We start from the raw sequence: 17,650 nt of genomic DNA on the forward strand, positions 1-17,650 counted from the left end.
CTACCAGATATTAGTAATGCAAATCAACGAAATTTACATCTAGGCAGCAGTTTTTTTCGGGCACCTTCTCCACTGGAACGACTTCCTTTGACTCTGGGGCTTTCGGTGCCTTTGCTACGGTTTTCATTGGCTTAGTAGATTTTTGTTCGGGGGCACCATCGCATATTTACTAGTAGGGGGATTAGGGGCATAATGAGCACACGGGGCGAAATGGGCACCCCTCTTTTCTACGAAAGTACGCATTTTATAACATCATATGGCATGCGAAACACGAAAAAATGCGAAAAAATGAGTGATCTCTACTTTTAAAACAGGGAGTTATATTAAAAAACTCAACTTGGTTCTCAGACGCTGAAAAAATTATAATTTTGGTGCACTACCAAATAAGCTTTTACGATCATTTAAATATTTTAAACTATCAACTGCACACTGCAACATGATGTATACATTGTATCTCAAATTTCACCTTCATTGAAGTTTTGATTTTATACTATAATTAGTGTAAAAACCCATTTTTATTTTAACTACTTGACTGGGGGCGAAATGGGCACCCTTAGGTGGGGTGAAACGAGCACTATGTCACATTAACTAACCTGTCAGTTTCTTTGTTTATCGCGTCAATGCTTGTTTACAGTAATGGTATGAACATGCCAAGAGAATCCGGAAGACATAACTGGTCAAAAAAGGCCTTGCAAGTGGTCTTGACCACTCTAAGGCGAGACGGAATACTCACAAAACAAGTCGCCAAGTACCACAGCATTCTGCGGCAGACGTTAGCGCGGTATGTGAGGACATACGAAAGGGCAATTTCGGGGCAGGAGGTGGACCAAATTGATTCCTTCAAAACAGTTTTCGCTCCCGCTGCAGAACAAGAGTTGGTGGTCCATATTTTGTATATGGAGGTTCGATGCTACGGTATTACTACCCGTGAAATCAGAACCCTCGTATACCAGCTAGTAGAGGGAAACGGAAAAGCATATGTCTTCAACACTAAAACACAGCTAGCTTAAGCGTCATCCGAAACTTTCCTTGTGTGCTCCAGAGGCAACCTCCACGGCTTAATTGCCTTTAAGCGGCTTGCGGTCAATAGTTTTATCGGCATTTTGACACGTTTTATGTTTGTGTATGTATGGGTGTGTATGTGTATATGTGTATGTATGCGTTTATGTGTGTGTATATGCATATGTGTGAGTGTGTGTGTATGTGTGTGTGGTTGTTGTTCTTATATACACCCTTCAAGCATGTGTTTATAAGGGTGCTCATTATGCCCCAGGGGGTGCTCATTGTGCCCCACACACTGACCGATTTTTAGTTTTTGAAGCATTAGTTTTAATTGCAATTTTCGTCATCATATCAATTATTTTTCAATTTGTTAACAGTATGCCTTTAATTATCGATAGTGAATGTATGTTTTGCAATGACGACACTTTAAAAATTCCGTCATTTTGGGTGCTTAAATCAGTCAACAAGTTAGGGTGCTCATTATGCCCCTAATGCCCCTACAGCTTTAATCGGAGCCGCCTTTGCAGCAGCTAGCAAAGATAAATTGTTTTCGTCCGTTTTATCAACCTTGAACGAATCGGAATAGCCTGTTCTTTTTGTTTGGACCAGCTTTTCGACAGCTAATTTCAAAACCTTTTTCACGAATGTGTCCAACCTTGGAACGTCACAATTGTGGCTAGCGGCGATTTACTTCTAACGGCTTGCAGCGAGGATCCATTGATTTTACTGGGTATTGATAGCAGCAAAAACCATATCGTTCGCTGGCGGGCGAGTCGGTGGCTTCTTCGGTTTGTTGGCGTCTTGCCTGGTGAATTTGAATGTCTTCGATGCCTTATTCCGAGCAAGCAGCAACCACTGAAGCTCAACAATTTTCGAGCGGATTCTATAGAGCGTAAATTAAATACAATCAAAGGTCAGCTTAACCCATAGCTCATTTCGTATATATTTCTGTCATCTGTGCTAGGGAAGCATTGGCGTGGGAAGGCAAAAACATGAAAATAATGTAATAATGAATATCCGTCTAAAATTTTCTCAATTATTAAACGTTTGTTTGGAAAACATGGAATCTATTGTATTGTTACAGATTTTTTGAAAAATTTCCAATCGATTGATACCAATATCTCTAGAATCTGTTGACGGATGACTGAGTTATAACCGTTTAAACCATAACCACTTTTCGTTACATGTTCCCTTTTCGTTTTTCTAAAGTGCATCCCATTCCCAATATAGAAATCTCGCGTCACTTTTGATTTCGTCCAATGTAACAATTCCACCATATTGAGAAAAACGAGATCGAAGTTCTTCGAATTGAACTTTAAATTGTTTCAAAATGAAATAATTTTCAGTCATTCACTAAACGTGGTTGATGAATAATAACATTCAATATTTAACGGAGATTTTAAAAATCTAATTAAAACTAAGCAATTTTGGTTTATTATAGAAAAAGTTACATTGGACTGTTTACCATCTCATGCTGTACTTTGGACGGTTTTATTTTTCCAGGCTATTGCACATAAATTAAGCGAGATCACCGTAAAATACGTGCGTTGCCGTGCTACGCTATTTTCGAGGTTATTTTTCGATATAAGACCGCTTGTTTCACTTAAAATGCATAAATAATGCGAAAAAAACTTTCACTTGCTAAACGTCCAATGTACAGATTGGGTTTGTTTTGATTTTTTTTGCACTTTGGACATCAGATGAGAACGACCGAAGTAACAGTCAGTCATTCGTAATTCGAATGTGCACATTGGACATTTTGATAATGCTAATTTTTTCACCTCAAAATAATTCTATTTGGGCAGGTGTTTTTGTATAACATAGAGTTTAAAAAGAGCAATAATTTGTTGTGATAAACCGGATTTGTTTACATTTGTTACATTGGACGAAATGAAAAGTGACGCGAGAAATCAAAGAAGTAGTCCTACTTCAAAAAAACTATATCGAGATTTCGTCCACGAATATCGATACCAGTTATATCGATACATTATCGCCCAATGCTGACCTTGCCAAATATTTAAGGATTTGCTTTTGTCCAAAGCTGCCATACAAATAGATTAATTTCTATTGTTTAGATATTTGCAACCCCATTCCATACTTCTTAAATTTTTTACTATTTACACATATTTTTATACTTATGATATTCAATGAATTTATATAATACATATTTTTGAATGTAAGAGGCTAAAAGACGTTTTTTTATGTAGTTTTAGTTGTTAAAGCATCAGTAACAATTGCACATATAAACCAAAAAATATTTGGCCAGCTTTCCTTGTTCTCGTTGCGGTGATTGACGATGCGGGTTACCGCCGCAACAGGATGAAAATTTATGTAAATAACCGCAATATAATCTGATAGTTCTGGCAACCGTGCGAGATGATTTTGGCAACTGGCCGTACTCCCCATATTTCAAATGTAAAATTGAACCGGATGTGTGTAAAGCCCTATAAATGTTATTTTTATAAGGCTTTAGAGGTGTGCCGCTTTGATATCTCTGAAGTGCCGCGGCATGATGTGCTGAGTGTCCGACCCCTTGGCTGCCACAACCTTCTCCAATATCTTGAACTACGTTATCGATCGTCACGTTCCCAAAAGAATTGCTCCCGATCAGTACCAGATACCCTGGCTAAACACTATGTTGCGACGTCTCAAATCCGAAAGGAAAGCGGCTTTAAAGAAATTTTCGAGGTACAGGACCTTACCCCTCCGCAACCACTACCTGTCGATTAATACAAGATACAAACGCCTGAGTCGTTCCTGCTTTCGAAACTACCTGAGAAATGTCGAGCAAAGATTGAAGCGTAACCCTAAATCTTTTTGGAAATATGTCAACGAGCAACGGAAAGATGATGTACAATATGTATGTACCGCACAATTACAATTTTGCTTTAATTTCACCTAAAATTGTTCAGATAATTGAGTTTACACTTAGTTCTATCCAAAAATATATATCTTTGCTACCTCGGAGTTTTCCATGCATCCCAACAAGGCATGACACTAACCGCATTGCTTGTTTACTTGCTGATGAGTGATTTTTCTCTTGTAATCCTTCTCTTTTAGTTATTCTTGCATAGGGGTTGTTGATGTCATACCTTGTTGGGGTGCATAGAAAGCTCCGAGGTAGCAAAGATATATATTTTTGGAAAGAACTAAATGTAAACTCAACTATCTGAACAATTTTAGGTGAAATTAAAGCAAAATTGTAATTGTGTGGTACATACATATTGTACCGGGATGTTGAATCTAAATATACTGTCGATAATTATAAGCGGTAGGCACCATACAATTGTCCTAGCGCTATCGAAACATCAGTATTCAGTCTAGATTTGAACCCTTTTGAACATCTTTTTAGATAATTTTTTTTTCCTTTTTCCTTTTTTTCGGGTTATCCAACTGGTCGCTTAATAGCGTATAAAACTCTGCGCTGGGCCCTTTTGTGTTGTCAACAAAGTGTCAGGGAGACCTCAAGCATCAGTTCTACCTGACGAGACAGGCACTGTCGCCCACTAAAACACAGGTAGAGCCCCAAGCATAGCCGTCACGCCTATACCCGCAGGCGGAGGCGTTTCGGCCCTGCGCGGACTCCACGAACTGACTCTAAGATCTCTCTGCCAAAGGCCGGAATGTCATATTTTAAATATAATGATGATGATGACGATGATGATGATAATGATGATGATGAGAAGAAAAATAATAGATCGAATTTGTAAATGTGCTTTGGACTTTTTGTACCACTCGAGTTGCAATATGTGGTATAGTGAAGAAGTGGAGAATTCGTCAGCCCCGCCTGACACCGGTCTTCAACCGCGCGCCCGCTTTCAGTTTTCCAACACAAACAACCACAAATGAACCAATAGGTAAGACAAATTTCGGAGCATTAGTGGTTATCAACTTATCAGGGCAAATTTAATCTTTCATCCCCTTAGTATTCACAGTGCATTCCCACGATACAAAGTAAATTGAGCGCAGCACAAGCTGGACGTTCGCGGTAGTCGACAGAAGCTTCAAAATATAGAGACTCGCCCGCCTTCCAACCCTCGAGACCAAAGTGCTGTAAAGCTCTGGGCTTAAACGTCTCTTTAAGACTCGACCCTTTCCCATCGACAGAGCCCGCGGGCGGCCATCAGAGCTCAGGACAGCCACGGAGCCAGTGCAAAAATCCTACTCTATCTAGCAGCACCGCCTAGCCGAAACTCGAACACGCGACACGAATTGACCTAATTTTCCCATCTGCTACCTAAGAAGTGCTATTACCCGTAATCATTACAGAGTGGTCCTTCGGCATCCAATCGGATCTGGTATCCTGCTTACATCCCCTTACTAACCCTAAGCCCCCGACCAACTCAATCAATCCGACATTTTTCGGAGATATTTGTGACAGTTGTGATAAATAAGGATGAATCCCAGAAAACTTCATTTATTGTCAGAGATCCCCATACTGGCCTTATTCTTAAGCGGAATAAAAGCACTTTCTGAACAACGCAACAATCACATTTGGTAAATTTTTACCCCGAGTCCCACTTGAAATCACAAAAGTATTTTGATATATACCCACATTCAGAAGTAAACGTGACCGCTGTTCATTTACTGATTAGTTAAAAAGCCCTACACCACGACAAGGTTCAGTTTTATCGTAGGGAACATCTTTTTAGATAATTTCATTTCTAAATGAGAAGTAATTCGATTTCTTATCACAATGACTTAAACCGAGCTCTTGTAAAAAAATGGTCAGCAATTCACAAAGGGATATTTGAAAAATTGTTAATTTTATCCCAAACAGATTAAAACAGGTCATCAAGAATGTAAATGGTCCTACAAGGTAGTAGATGAGCGAGAAAGGACATTTGTTTCAACTAATAGTTAACTGTCCGAATACTTTTTTGGCTGCATATTTGAGCAATTCAAACTATATGTACCCTATCTTCAAAACGGAAAGGTTTTCCCCGAATTTTTGTTGTGCATCTAAATATGCTTTAGTTAAACATTGTTTTAAAAAATATGTGTTACCATTCTTTGTAAAAATATTGTGCAAAATTACTAAAAGAAAATTTTATGTGCTGCTGTCCGAATACTTTTTTGGTTGACTGTAGCTGCAAATAAGCATTGTCAGCACTATAAGAGGGCTAGCAATAAAGTAGCCGCATATTTTGCCAATGCTTATTGACCTGCATTTAAATTGCATTGGAAATGCTTATTGGTTACCTGGGCAGTCAGATTTTTGCCAATAACACCCACGCCGGCAGTAGATGTTGGCTACTGTCAAACACATTGAGTAGGGATAGGGTTGCCAGTCCCTTGATTTTCACAGTTTCACATACAGCAAAGTTTCGTTAATTGGGCGGTTCGATACCCAACAAACATTTTTTTTGAATAGTAACTTATTCAACCGATGTATGGCTAATTACCGGGTAACAAGCGCTTAGTTAGCTCACAGAGAACAGATCAACAGGCTAACAGGATCAAACTATTTCTGGAGGGCGCCACCGGCAGATTTTACACACAAAAAATCGATTACATACTTTCTTCGAGCCTGTTAATCTGTTTTCTGTGGTCTAAAGTCTAAGGTTGAACTCCTCAGAATCAGAAACTTGCAAAACTCGAGATCGTGACTCATGACCACCCCATTGACATCTCTATATCGAGCTGCAGTCAACGTCAGCGACAGCATGTCCGGGGCTCAAAATTTGACAGCGGGCCCAAATCAGACTGCTGGCAGTTGAGTGAAACGTAGTGCTGACATGCTATCTCATTTTCGCACACATGAGATGTTGGCGGCGAAAACATGGTTGCCTGCCGATGGGGTGCTCATGACAGAGGTCAGGTCGTCCAAAATTTACGATTTATTCGCGTTGACGGCATTAAACGATCTCTTGCACTCTCATAAAAATGCCCGTATGTACGTGTGGGTGAAAATCTGCCAAAATGTTTCGATCTCTTGCGCTCTTTAAGAAATTCCTATTTCGCTTCACCCCTACAGTAAACTTTTGGAGGTGGCAGCAGCTTACGTTCGTCAACACGAATGTACAGCAGTTTAATTTGTGGCAATACAAAATTTGCCCGGTCAGCTAGTAAAATGTAAACTTACCTGTCTGTTGTAACTGAGATTAAATGAAAACAAATACGGCATATCTACGGATCCAATTGTACTATCTGTTATTTTTTCACAGTAAACAAATTGTAGAGTTTTAAGCCGCTTCAAAGTCTCCGCTGATCTCAGAAAAGCCTGAAAATCTGTATTTGTGCTGCAATGTACTTCAATTGCATTTAAGTTTGGCAATTTATTTCCAATTATTCCGAGAGATTCTTCACAACGCAGCAAAGATAAAGTTGACAAAGTAAGATTTTTCAGATCTAAACCTTTTTCATAAATTATTCTCATTGCGTCTTTTGGTAAGCGTTCTGTGTGTATGTGAAGTTCTTCGAGCTTCCTGAAGACCATGGAGCTTAGTAATATATCAATGTAGGACACGCAAGACATACGAAGCACCTGTCAAATAATATATGATTTACTAATTTACTATGGCTGAGGCTTCATTTTCGGTTTTTTGCTCAGTAGTTGCTCATTTGACTACAGCGCCTCAGCGAAACAGAATTTAAAAAAACAGTGTAAAGGGCAATTGTGGAGTTAATTGTTATCTACAATATTTTTGAAGAAAGTATAGTTTTATCACTGACGAACTGACATGACACCTAGAAGAAAATCCTTTAAAAACCATCGTCCTGCACATTTTGCGTGCACACTAGCACCCTCTGTTATGCATGTTGCGGAGTAGCTTGCATTTGCAGGGTTTTATGCTGTAAGGTTTTGTACATTTGAATGGTTTTTCACTGAAAACTCAAAGCAACACTCGCGCGCCGCGATGTGGCCATGTTGCGAAACATGCTTTTTGAAAAATGAGTGGTTTTTGATTGGACGATGGAATTATCGCGAGTGTCTCGTCTGTTTGTCTGTGGTTTTATCTTTTCTATTTACGGCGCTATGGGCTGCTACCTCGTTGGTAACCAAATGAGCGCTCTTTTTTGCTACCAATGGGGCAGCGCCCCATAGCGCCGTAAATACAAAAGATAGAACTATACTTTTTTCAACAATATTGTAGATAATAATTAACACTATAATTTCCTTTACACTACTTTTTCGAATGCTGTTTCGCTGAGGCTCTGTAGTCAAATAAGCATCTATTGCGCAAAAAAAAAAACGAAAATGAAGCGTACGTATTGTAAAACAATATTAATTTTTGACTTCATAGGTTGTTATGAATCGATTGCTCTCTGTCAAAAGTTAGTACAGGCCGGACTCGATTATCCGGGGATTCGATTAACCGGGGATTCGATTATCCGGGTGAAAAAAAGAAAAATTTTTCAATGATTTATTTTAAACCTTAATGTTATAGTTTTCATGCTACATGATGATTCCAACTTGACAAGTATTGATTCACCTCCCTAAAGCTACATAATTCCTTTCTTATATCCCTTTTATCGGCGAAAAATTTGTAATTTGTACCAAAAATGATGATTCGATTATCCGGGCTGAAAATAAAAATGATCACCCGGATAATCGAGTCCGGGCTTATAGGTAATTTACTATTTTAGTCCATCTGTAGCCATAAAATAGCAGCTGTTCCAAGAGCATATGTTAAAATAATGTCTATGTTTAATTAACCTTTTTTTAATAGAACCTGTGCTACCAATAAATAGAGGAAAAAAGAATTTATGACATACCCGCAGGTTTGGCCACGTTATTGTTGTACACACAGGAGGGTTTAAACCATCAATCGTAATAGACAGCACTTCCAAGCAAACTAAGTTCACTGATATTTCAATAAGCATCTCTATCGTGAGAGCAGTATTAAGATAAAACTCACGCAGGTTGCATTGAGCGAGTATTATGTTAGTAATATTATACATATGAAATTGATCGGCCGGCTTGCGCTGCAGCTGTAGTGAATTGAGATTCAATTTTGGATGACTCAGTAGATTTAGCAATGACCCGCTGTGGTAAAATGTACAGGATAGACTTTTCAACCGTTCAACATTTGAAAATATTTCCGTCCTCTCGTCTATGTAACCATCGTTGATAGCCAAATCAATAATTGCCGAATTGCCATTTGTTATAAAATCAACGATTTCTTCATTTTCTGTCTTAAGGTTTTGAATGTTTATTTTCTTTAAAGCTTTGAAGCTTAATAAAAATTCAGGCAATAATAGTACATCATATTGGACACTGCATCTATCGATTTTGAGGATTTCTAATTGTTTAATTACACTGCATATTTGGCATAACTTGGAAATTCCTATATTGCAGTCTAGTAAAATTATGTTTTTCACATTCATGCCTACGTTGGCTAGAAACACTACAAACTGCAGTTCTGTTCTTCGATCCAAACTTAAGAAATCTATTCCGTTAAACATAATGTTATGATACACTCTGCTGGCTTTAGAAAAATGATATAGAACTATGTAAAAAGTCTCGTTTCTGATTGTCAGCAAGCGTTGCGAAAGCTGTAGAATGCCATTTCTTGAAATCTTGGATGTGAATAACTCGTTCCAGAAACGACATACCTCCGTTGCACGAAGATAGTCATAAAAATTCAAAAACGAATAAATATGTTCTAGAACCTAAAAGACAAACAACATTTCTATAACATACTAAAATCAATGATATACTACCTTACTTCACAAGGCAAACTATTCATTTCCAAAGCGTATGACCATGACCACCATTTAATCTTCTTTCAGGAGTATCCGTGGTGGTGATTTTGTTTAAACCGTTTAAACATATTGTCCGTTCAGAGAAAAATTAGCGTTTTGCGCTCATTTTGACAACCGCCTGCAACTGACAACCGAAACTGACAGTTCTCATAAAACACTGATACAAATTCTTCTCAAGAAACACGTAAACATTATGCGTACACGCCAGAGCTGCCACAAATACAGATATTTGTGCATACATAAATTTGGGACCCATCAATTATTTCAGTTGCTGTGATTTCTGGCTCTACTAATGTTCCTGAATTTTAAAGTAGTCCATAAACTATTTATTGCGATTATTGCGACATTTGCCCCTATTTAGACTACCCCGATTTACACGATTATCACAGTCGAATCTCGCACACGATTTCGCTAAAAGAAAATGAAGTGAAAAAGAAGGGCAAGAAGGAAAAAGAAGTCAAACTCATTAGTAGATCAAACTAAAAGCCACTCTTGTGTCAGATTAATCGTGCAAAATGCGGTACGTTGCATTAAATGATTATCACAGTAGTCTAAATAGTCACAAAAGGGGCAATATTATCTAAAATTTTTCTTTCGTATAGGTTTAGTTGTGCGCCTAACAGTTGCGCGCAGCTCTGTTCTGGTTACACGCAGTCAAAGTATCTCTTTTACACTCGCACGAGATCTCGTACGAGTGTGTCAACGCAAGAGTGATGAGAAAAGCAACAATATATCTCTCTCGCTCATCAGCTGAATGCTAGGGTAGCTTGCTTCGTGTTTGCCCGTTCAAATATGGACAAATTTTTTACAAACGCAATCAGCATTTAAATTTTATCATTTTCGGTTAACGTAAGACATTGTAACTGTGTTATTTGTAAGTCTGTACGTAATAGAACAAAACAAAAGTTATCTAAGCAAAGAATAAGAGTATAAACATAGAAAACATACACATGGTTACACTGTCAATAATACAAGATTTACCTTTGCGCACAACTATATACACACTTAATTTTTTTCGCCGAAATCGGCAAAAAAATGCCGAGAATTCAACAGCTGAGCTCTCGGTAACCTTCTCGGCAAAAGTTACGTTTACTGATCACTCGGTAAACGCAAATAATATCGAATTGTCAAAATATACTGAGAACTTCGGCAAAATATGCTGACTCATTCGGCAGTTTTTCAACGAGATCTGGCAAACTTTAGCTACGCGTTCGGTGGTTTTTTGACGAGATCTGGTAAAACATGCCGACACACTCGGTAGCTTTTTACCGAGATCCGTTGTATTTTTAAATTAAGTTTGCCGATTTTGTCAGTTAATTTTGCTGAATGATCAGTATTATTTACTGCCGATATTCGGAAAAAACTAGGGGGGGGGGGGGTAACTCAGCACAGCCGTTTTTATGTTAGGCGACTTGAAACAAGCCGAACTGTGCCAATGCTGTACCGAAAGTGCCGAACTGCAAGATTTGTTAAATTCGTTCTAATCTGATAGATCTGGCAACCGTGCGAGATGACTTTGACAACTGGCAGTGGTCCCATTTCATCTGTAACCACCTCCACGACATCGCTATCTTGGTCTACAGAGTTTGACAGTACCCCCATTAAGTTGGACCCCTCAGTATTGTACCCCAAACAACAATGGCGTCGCATTGATTTTCTATGGAGTGATTTCCCGCCCAGTATTTTTGACGTTCCAGATTCAGTCACAGAAAAATGGCGACGTGCCGGGGGGTCGTCTGTAACATTGAACCGGAGGTGTGTAAAGCCATATAAATGTTATTTTTATAGGGCTTTAGAGGTGTGCCGCTTGATATCTCTGGAGTGCCTGGGCACAATGTGCTGAGTGTCCGACCCCTTGCAAAAATTATTATTATAAAACAGGTGTATGGGGGTAAAATAAAAAAAAACCAGTTAATTAAATCGCACTACCGACCAGACGGGTCGGCGTGCCGAATCAGAATTGCTTTATTCAAAAATCACAAAGTAAATACTTACTCGCTAAAGACTATTTTCCCTAAGGAAACTCCTCCTCCTCGAGGTAGTTCCGTCCTATTCTGCCTAGCGGCAGACCTCAGGCTGTCCGTTGAGCTTCTCTCTCGCGCATACATTTTAGCCCCTCGCGCGGGAACTTTGTTTTGTTTGTCAACGAACCGTTCCGCGCTTCGTTGTTACGGCAGGTTAAGAAGCTTGCGCGTTCATTAACCTAGAATGGTGCAAAACGCGCTGTTTTTCATTGAAGTATTTTGCCCTACCGGCGCCGTCGCTCGATCGAGTCACTGACCGGCGCGGGTAATCGGATAGAATGCGGAATTTATGTTCTTAGCCGACCGGGGTTGATTCATCCGGGCTCGGCTAGATGAAAATGCGTGAATATAGCGTTACAGCGGGAAATGAGGGTCGCTTCACAGGGAAAAGCAAAACTTTGAACAAAATAATAAATAAACAGTATGATTAACCGAATAGTAAATACCGAATGCAATGGACGGAACTCGACATTCAAAATCGTGTGACCGACGCTTTCTTTTCTGACCTACGACGAACACATCTAGTGCTTCTTCTATCATTTCGACCTCGAGCTCCGTAACATCGTGCACAAACATGTTGGGGCTGCCAACCTCTCGAACCATTTTACTTTGCATCGTCCAATAAAATATCATAAAACTCCTACCAAATAGATTCCACAGCATCGCTTTGGAAATCATTTCCTCGAGTGGATGGTACACGCAACTGTTATACACCTCAACGCATGTAATAATAACGGAATAATTATTATCGCTTAGCCGCTAACCTCGGACGGTGCGACCGATGTCTTCGACGCCAGCTCCGGATCGGTGTCCTCTCGCTTCATTCGATTCATTCGCGAGTGCAGCTCGGCCTGCCGCATGGCATCCGTTTCCGACAGGATGACAAACCCGTTTAACCGAACCGCCTTGAAAACGAACTTTTTCGCCCGATTATCCGAGATGGTACGAAACACGGTATCGAAACAGCGCGGTACTGAATATCCCCGGTCATGGTATACGTTTTCCCATTGCCTGTTACTCCATAGGTGAAGAGCAGCCCATTCTTCATACGGATCAGCGCTTCAATCAACGGTTGCGCCACCGTCGAGTACAGTTCGTGCTGCGTTGCGCCCGATTCGAATGCGTACCGAAACAGGTACATATTAGGGTGGGTGTGAAATCTTATAGTTGATCACAATTTCGGGCGGTATTAAGACAACCATATTGTGAGCGGTCTCCCGCAGACAGGAAAGATCAGATTCGCGCGGTAATGGAAATGGATCAGATTCACACGATGCTGGTTTTCAAATATTCTGAAAAAAGCCTATTATAATAAGTACAAAAAAACTTAATAAATATGCTTCCAAATCTCTTACGCACCTTTACACGACGAAAACGAAATCGCTAGCGAAATGCCAAACAAAAATATTGAAATGCGCTGACTGACGAAGTGACGAACGAGAAAAATCAGAGGGGTTGTGCACAAGACACGACGGCATAGGTGACGTAGGACCACGTAAGTCTTTTTGTAGCGATAGTAGGATGTATCCATGTATGATGTAATAATACGATTCTTCATGTATACAAGCTATATACGTAACGTTTATCAAAGTAGAAACATTATATACATTCAATCCTCAACCGATTTTGGCGTTATATCCATGAATTGATTGAATATATTTTATTAAAACGATGCCAAGTCAGTAACTAAACCAAACAGTAAATAAAGTTTTATGATGTTTCTACGTTGAATAGTGCTTTTCCTCGGGTAATCGGTAGACGCTACGCGCGAGTTTTCAAAAAGTTGAAAATTTTGCGCAACTTTTCTGCGGCTTACAAAAGAACATTGATAAAGCAAATAGAACTAAAAGCAGTGAGTGAAAATTCCTTAAATCTTCGTGAACTTATGTTTCGTTCTTAAAAGAACGGTTTTTCGACGTGATATGCTGGAAATTTAAGCCTTCTTTTTCGTCTTCTTGGGCAGGAACAACACAGTTTGGATGTTCGGAAAGACACTTCTCATAGCAGTGGTGACACGGGACAGCAATGTGTTCAACTCTTTGTTGTTGTGGATGGCCAGCTGCAAGTGACGATAATTCTGATCGTTTCGTTGTCGCGAGCAGCATATTTCCTGCCACTTCCAGAACTTCAGCAGCCAGATATTCCTTCACGGCAGCGAAACGAGTGCTCCAGCTCCAACACCTCGTTTGGTGAATTTGCATGTCTTCATTGCCTTATCCGTGGGAAGCAGCAACAGCTGAAGCTCAACAATTTTCGATCGGATTCTATAGGGCGTAAATTAAATACAATCATAAGGAAGCTTAACCCATAGCTTATATCGTATATATTTCTGTCATCCATGCTAGGGAAGCACTGACGAGGGAAGGCAAAAACATGAAAATAATTCAAATTTTCAAAATCAATTCAAAAACAAAAATTTTTCAAATTCAATTTTAAAAACAAAATCAATAGTTTTCTGTATTTTCAATATTTTCAATCGATTTTCCGATCAATTGGTGTAAATATCTTGGAAATCTATTGAAAATTGACTGAATTATAAGCCGAAGCGTGAAAACGCGTTTCTACTTTGATGACGTCGTTTCCAACAACCAATCACGAAGCGAGAATTCTGGTAAAACCGAGGGGCAAGACACTGTTGAAAATATATTACTTTTCCCTATGGAAATATTTTTCCAACCTTAATATATTGACCTTTCCCACCCATAATATAACCTAAAGCCCTATAAAGTTACATTTATTTATACATTTATAGGGTTTTAATAGGGCCTAATATATTTATATTATGATAATATTATGAAGTGTCTTGCCCCTCGGGTAAAACATAGGTTCATTATTTTCAATTTTTCAATAATTCAACATCAAGAATCCACACTTTTCTTTATTTGGGTCAATTCTTAGAAGATTTTCCAATCGATTGGTGTAAGAATATTGAAAATCTGTCGGAAAACCGCTGAGCTATTAGCGTTCAAAACCTTTCATTTTTCGTGACGCTCGCTTTTTTCGATTTTTTGGAATGACACCCTATCTCAAAACTTGCAGTAAGACGTAGTCCTACGTCAAAACGTTTGACATTTCTCGCTGTCATGTTGCCGCCAAAAAAACTGGCGCAACAAAAAAATATTCCATGGCATTTGCCGATTTATGGCAAAGCAAGTTGCTGTTTTACCGAGAAATGGTATTTGTTATTGCTGATTCCGGTAAAATAAAGAAAACCGGAATATTCGTCACATTTTATTTATGTTCATATAAAATTTCATTCAAAACGTGTGTAAAATTTTGAACAAAACACTAGCGACATCTATCTCAGAGTGCACCCGTTACGCTTTTTCCATGTTGCCATATTCAATATATTTTCTTGCGATGTTCTGCATATTTGAATAACCGGCAACTCCAGTGTCAGTTACTTTAGCAACGGCTGTGCTTGTTTATTAAAGGACAACATGTATATATTTTTATACAATTTGTTTCTGGTAAAAAGCATTTGGTGTAAGGTAAGTCAACATAAACATTTTATACTCTGAATAATAATGCTTTTTAATTCTTCTTTATAGAGTACGTACAGAGCCAGTGCAGCCATTGCCGGTGCAGGATTCGCTCTCGTCAGTTCGTTGTCCACTGCATTTAAAAACGAAAGTTAGTGAGGTGTTCCCTTTTGCCATCATAAAAATGGATCTGTATTGTCACGTAGTTGCACCCGTTCGTCGATTAGTGATGATGCTGGCCCAAGCCCTCGGAATTGAACTGAATCTAATGGAAACGGATGTGCTGAAACGCGATCAACAAATCGCCGCTTTTCAAGCGCGGAGCCCGCAACACTGCATCCCAATGTTGGTGGATGGCGACGTGATTGTCTGGAAATCGAATGCCAGTTTAATGTAGCTAAAAAATATGGAACAGTGGATTAAATGCTAGATAAAATATACGAGAGATCCGAGAGATATCGTATCGCATCGATTTCTTGTTTATTTTATTTTTGGCAAATTGAGCAAACAATTCATCTGTTAGGGTACCGCCAGAGTGCAAGCGACATGCGACGCGACGCGACATTTCTTGCTGTAGTTAAACGCGCAGCCCTTTTTCGCCCGAAGCAGTACTGTGCATTTAGCAACATGAGAGCGAAGTCGTGTCGCGTCGCTGTCGCATTTACTCTGTACGGGGCCTTACCGTAGCAACTAGCGACTCCGAAATGCTTTGATACAACTGTTCTTTTTTTGTGATGTAAGCGCCGTCTAGTAGGAGCATTACCACATACTTTTAAGTTTTTACACGTGGCACGAGATTAAGATGAATGTCTGCCCAAGTAACCAAGAGTTCGAATAATGGTGTCTAACAAGGGTTAAACAGCTTTATGTATATCAATCTATAACTTGCTAAGCAGCGTCACTTTTAAATAATTAACCGAACTTTCAAGCTGTCTTGGGTTCACTGCATAGAACGCTAAGCAGCTTCGAAATAAACTGTCAAAAACTAAGAAAAAACAAATTTAGCAGCACTTCTATGTTCTATTTTTATACTTCTACCTAGAGTGACTATATACAGAGTGGCGACAAGTCATCCCAAATGTATGCAATGCGGTTTTTCCAAGGTTTTTCTTTCTCTTTCCTGCATACGCGTTGGATAGGTCGTCTGCTCGATTGGAATGACACTGACAGATAATTATCATTCCAATTTTGACATTGTCGCTACTCTGTTTATAGTCACTCTACTTCTACCTAACTTCTATATTCGTTGCATTTGCCTGCTGTTGGGTTTGAACCCGGGTGCTCCGCGTTGTAAACCTATACCGATCCACTGCGTCACCTTTGTCGTATACAAGCGATGTGAATTTTGCCAATGAGTTGTTAAGTAAAAGTTCGATTTAGAACTTGCAGCAGCTTTATGCAGCGCGAGTTAATTATAGAACATAAAGTTTGGAACCAGGCAATTAACTGTAGTAGTGAGATACCGACAGCATATGCTACACAACACAATAATGAAGAGCATTACATTCTAATTTATATTTGTAATTAGAAATGTGCGAGGATTAAATTTATTCAAGTGAAATAAAAATTAATCTCCAATGGTTTCAGGTTCTGCTGGTTTGATCACCAGAAATATAAACAAAAAAGCAACACGCAGAACTTGTTAGCAACTAAAGTTACTTCAGAACTTCATGTAGCATCCTAATAGCTTTGAAGTATCTCTGAAGTATTCGCAGCATTTCTTCAAGCATTTAGTTCCACATATACTTGATATACACTACTAATCAGCGTGAAAGTTCCACGGAACTGAATCTGAACTAATTATGAACTTTCGAGTTCGCGTGTCAAGTAATATTCGAACTTTTGGTTGCTTGGGATGTTCTTTGTGGATTATCGGCATTTCGAAAATAATTACTGAAGTACGTGAAACCAAATTGCCGAAATGATGTAAAATGTTATTTTTTAACGAGATATCGTTAAAAATAATTTTTACCGTTGAATTCGGCATAAAATTTTACCGAGAGCAAAAATCAAAATTAAGTGTGTAAAGCTGTAAAACGAAATATTTTCTCGGGAAGCACAATATTAAAAACATCAAATATCAAACTCCCGGATTCTCTCCACCACTTTTCGCTCCCCTCTAACTCCAGCATAACCGATCCGCAGCTAATGTCATTCTTGTTCGTGACGAAACCGCAAATTACTTCATAGATCCCCCCTAGAAATACTCACAGTAAGAGACACGCGGAAACTAAAGCCAACGATTTGGCATTAGTGTACAAAAACTGCCAGCACTTGCTACGGTGCTACGGAGCAATATGCCGTAGCAGTGTGACTTGATTGTTCTCAACATGATCCGTTTCAGTTTTATTTACATCAATTTTGCACAGTAGAGCGATATATCTTTCAACTTAATCAGTGTAAAATGCAGGGCTATGGTGTGCTTGTCAAACT

The 17,650-nt window shown here is 39.1% G+C and overlaps 1 protein-coding gene across 2 annotated transcripts in view; it reads right to left on the reverse strand.

Moving 5' to 3' along the window:
• LOC128742828 (uncharacterized) overlaps nucleotides 1-9,748 on the reverse strand; it is a 125,753-nt gene extending 116,005 nt beyond the window's left edge. For both annotated transcript variants that reach the window (XM_053839305.1, XM_053839306.1), the window contains exons 1-3: nucleotides 9,675-9,748; nucleotides 8,722-9,618; nucleotides 7,088-7,489 (exon numbers count right to left, since the gene is read on the reverse strand). In XM_053839305.1, coding sequence (XP_053695280.1) covers nucleotides 7,088-7,489; nucleotides 8,722-9,618; nucleotides 9,675-9,695 — 1,320 coding nt within the window. In that variant the 5' untranslated portion in view covers nucleotides 9,696-9,748. The remainder of the gene's footprint in view (nucleotides 1-7,087; nucleotides 7,490-8,721; nucleotides 9,619-9,674) is intronic.
• Between the last annotated feature and the right edge of the window lie 7,902 nt (nucleotides 9,749-17,650).

This window comes from Sabethes cyaneus, chromosome 3 (genome assembly GCF_943734655.1).
Source record: "Sabethes cyaneus chromosome 3, idSabCyanKW18_F2, whole genome shotgun sequence".
Taxonomy (NCBI): Eukaryota; Metazoa; Arthropoda; class Insecta; order Diptera; family Culicidae; genus Sabethes; species Sabethes cyaneus.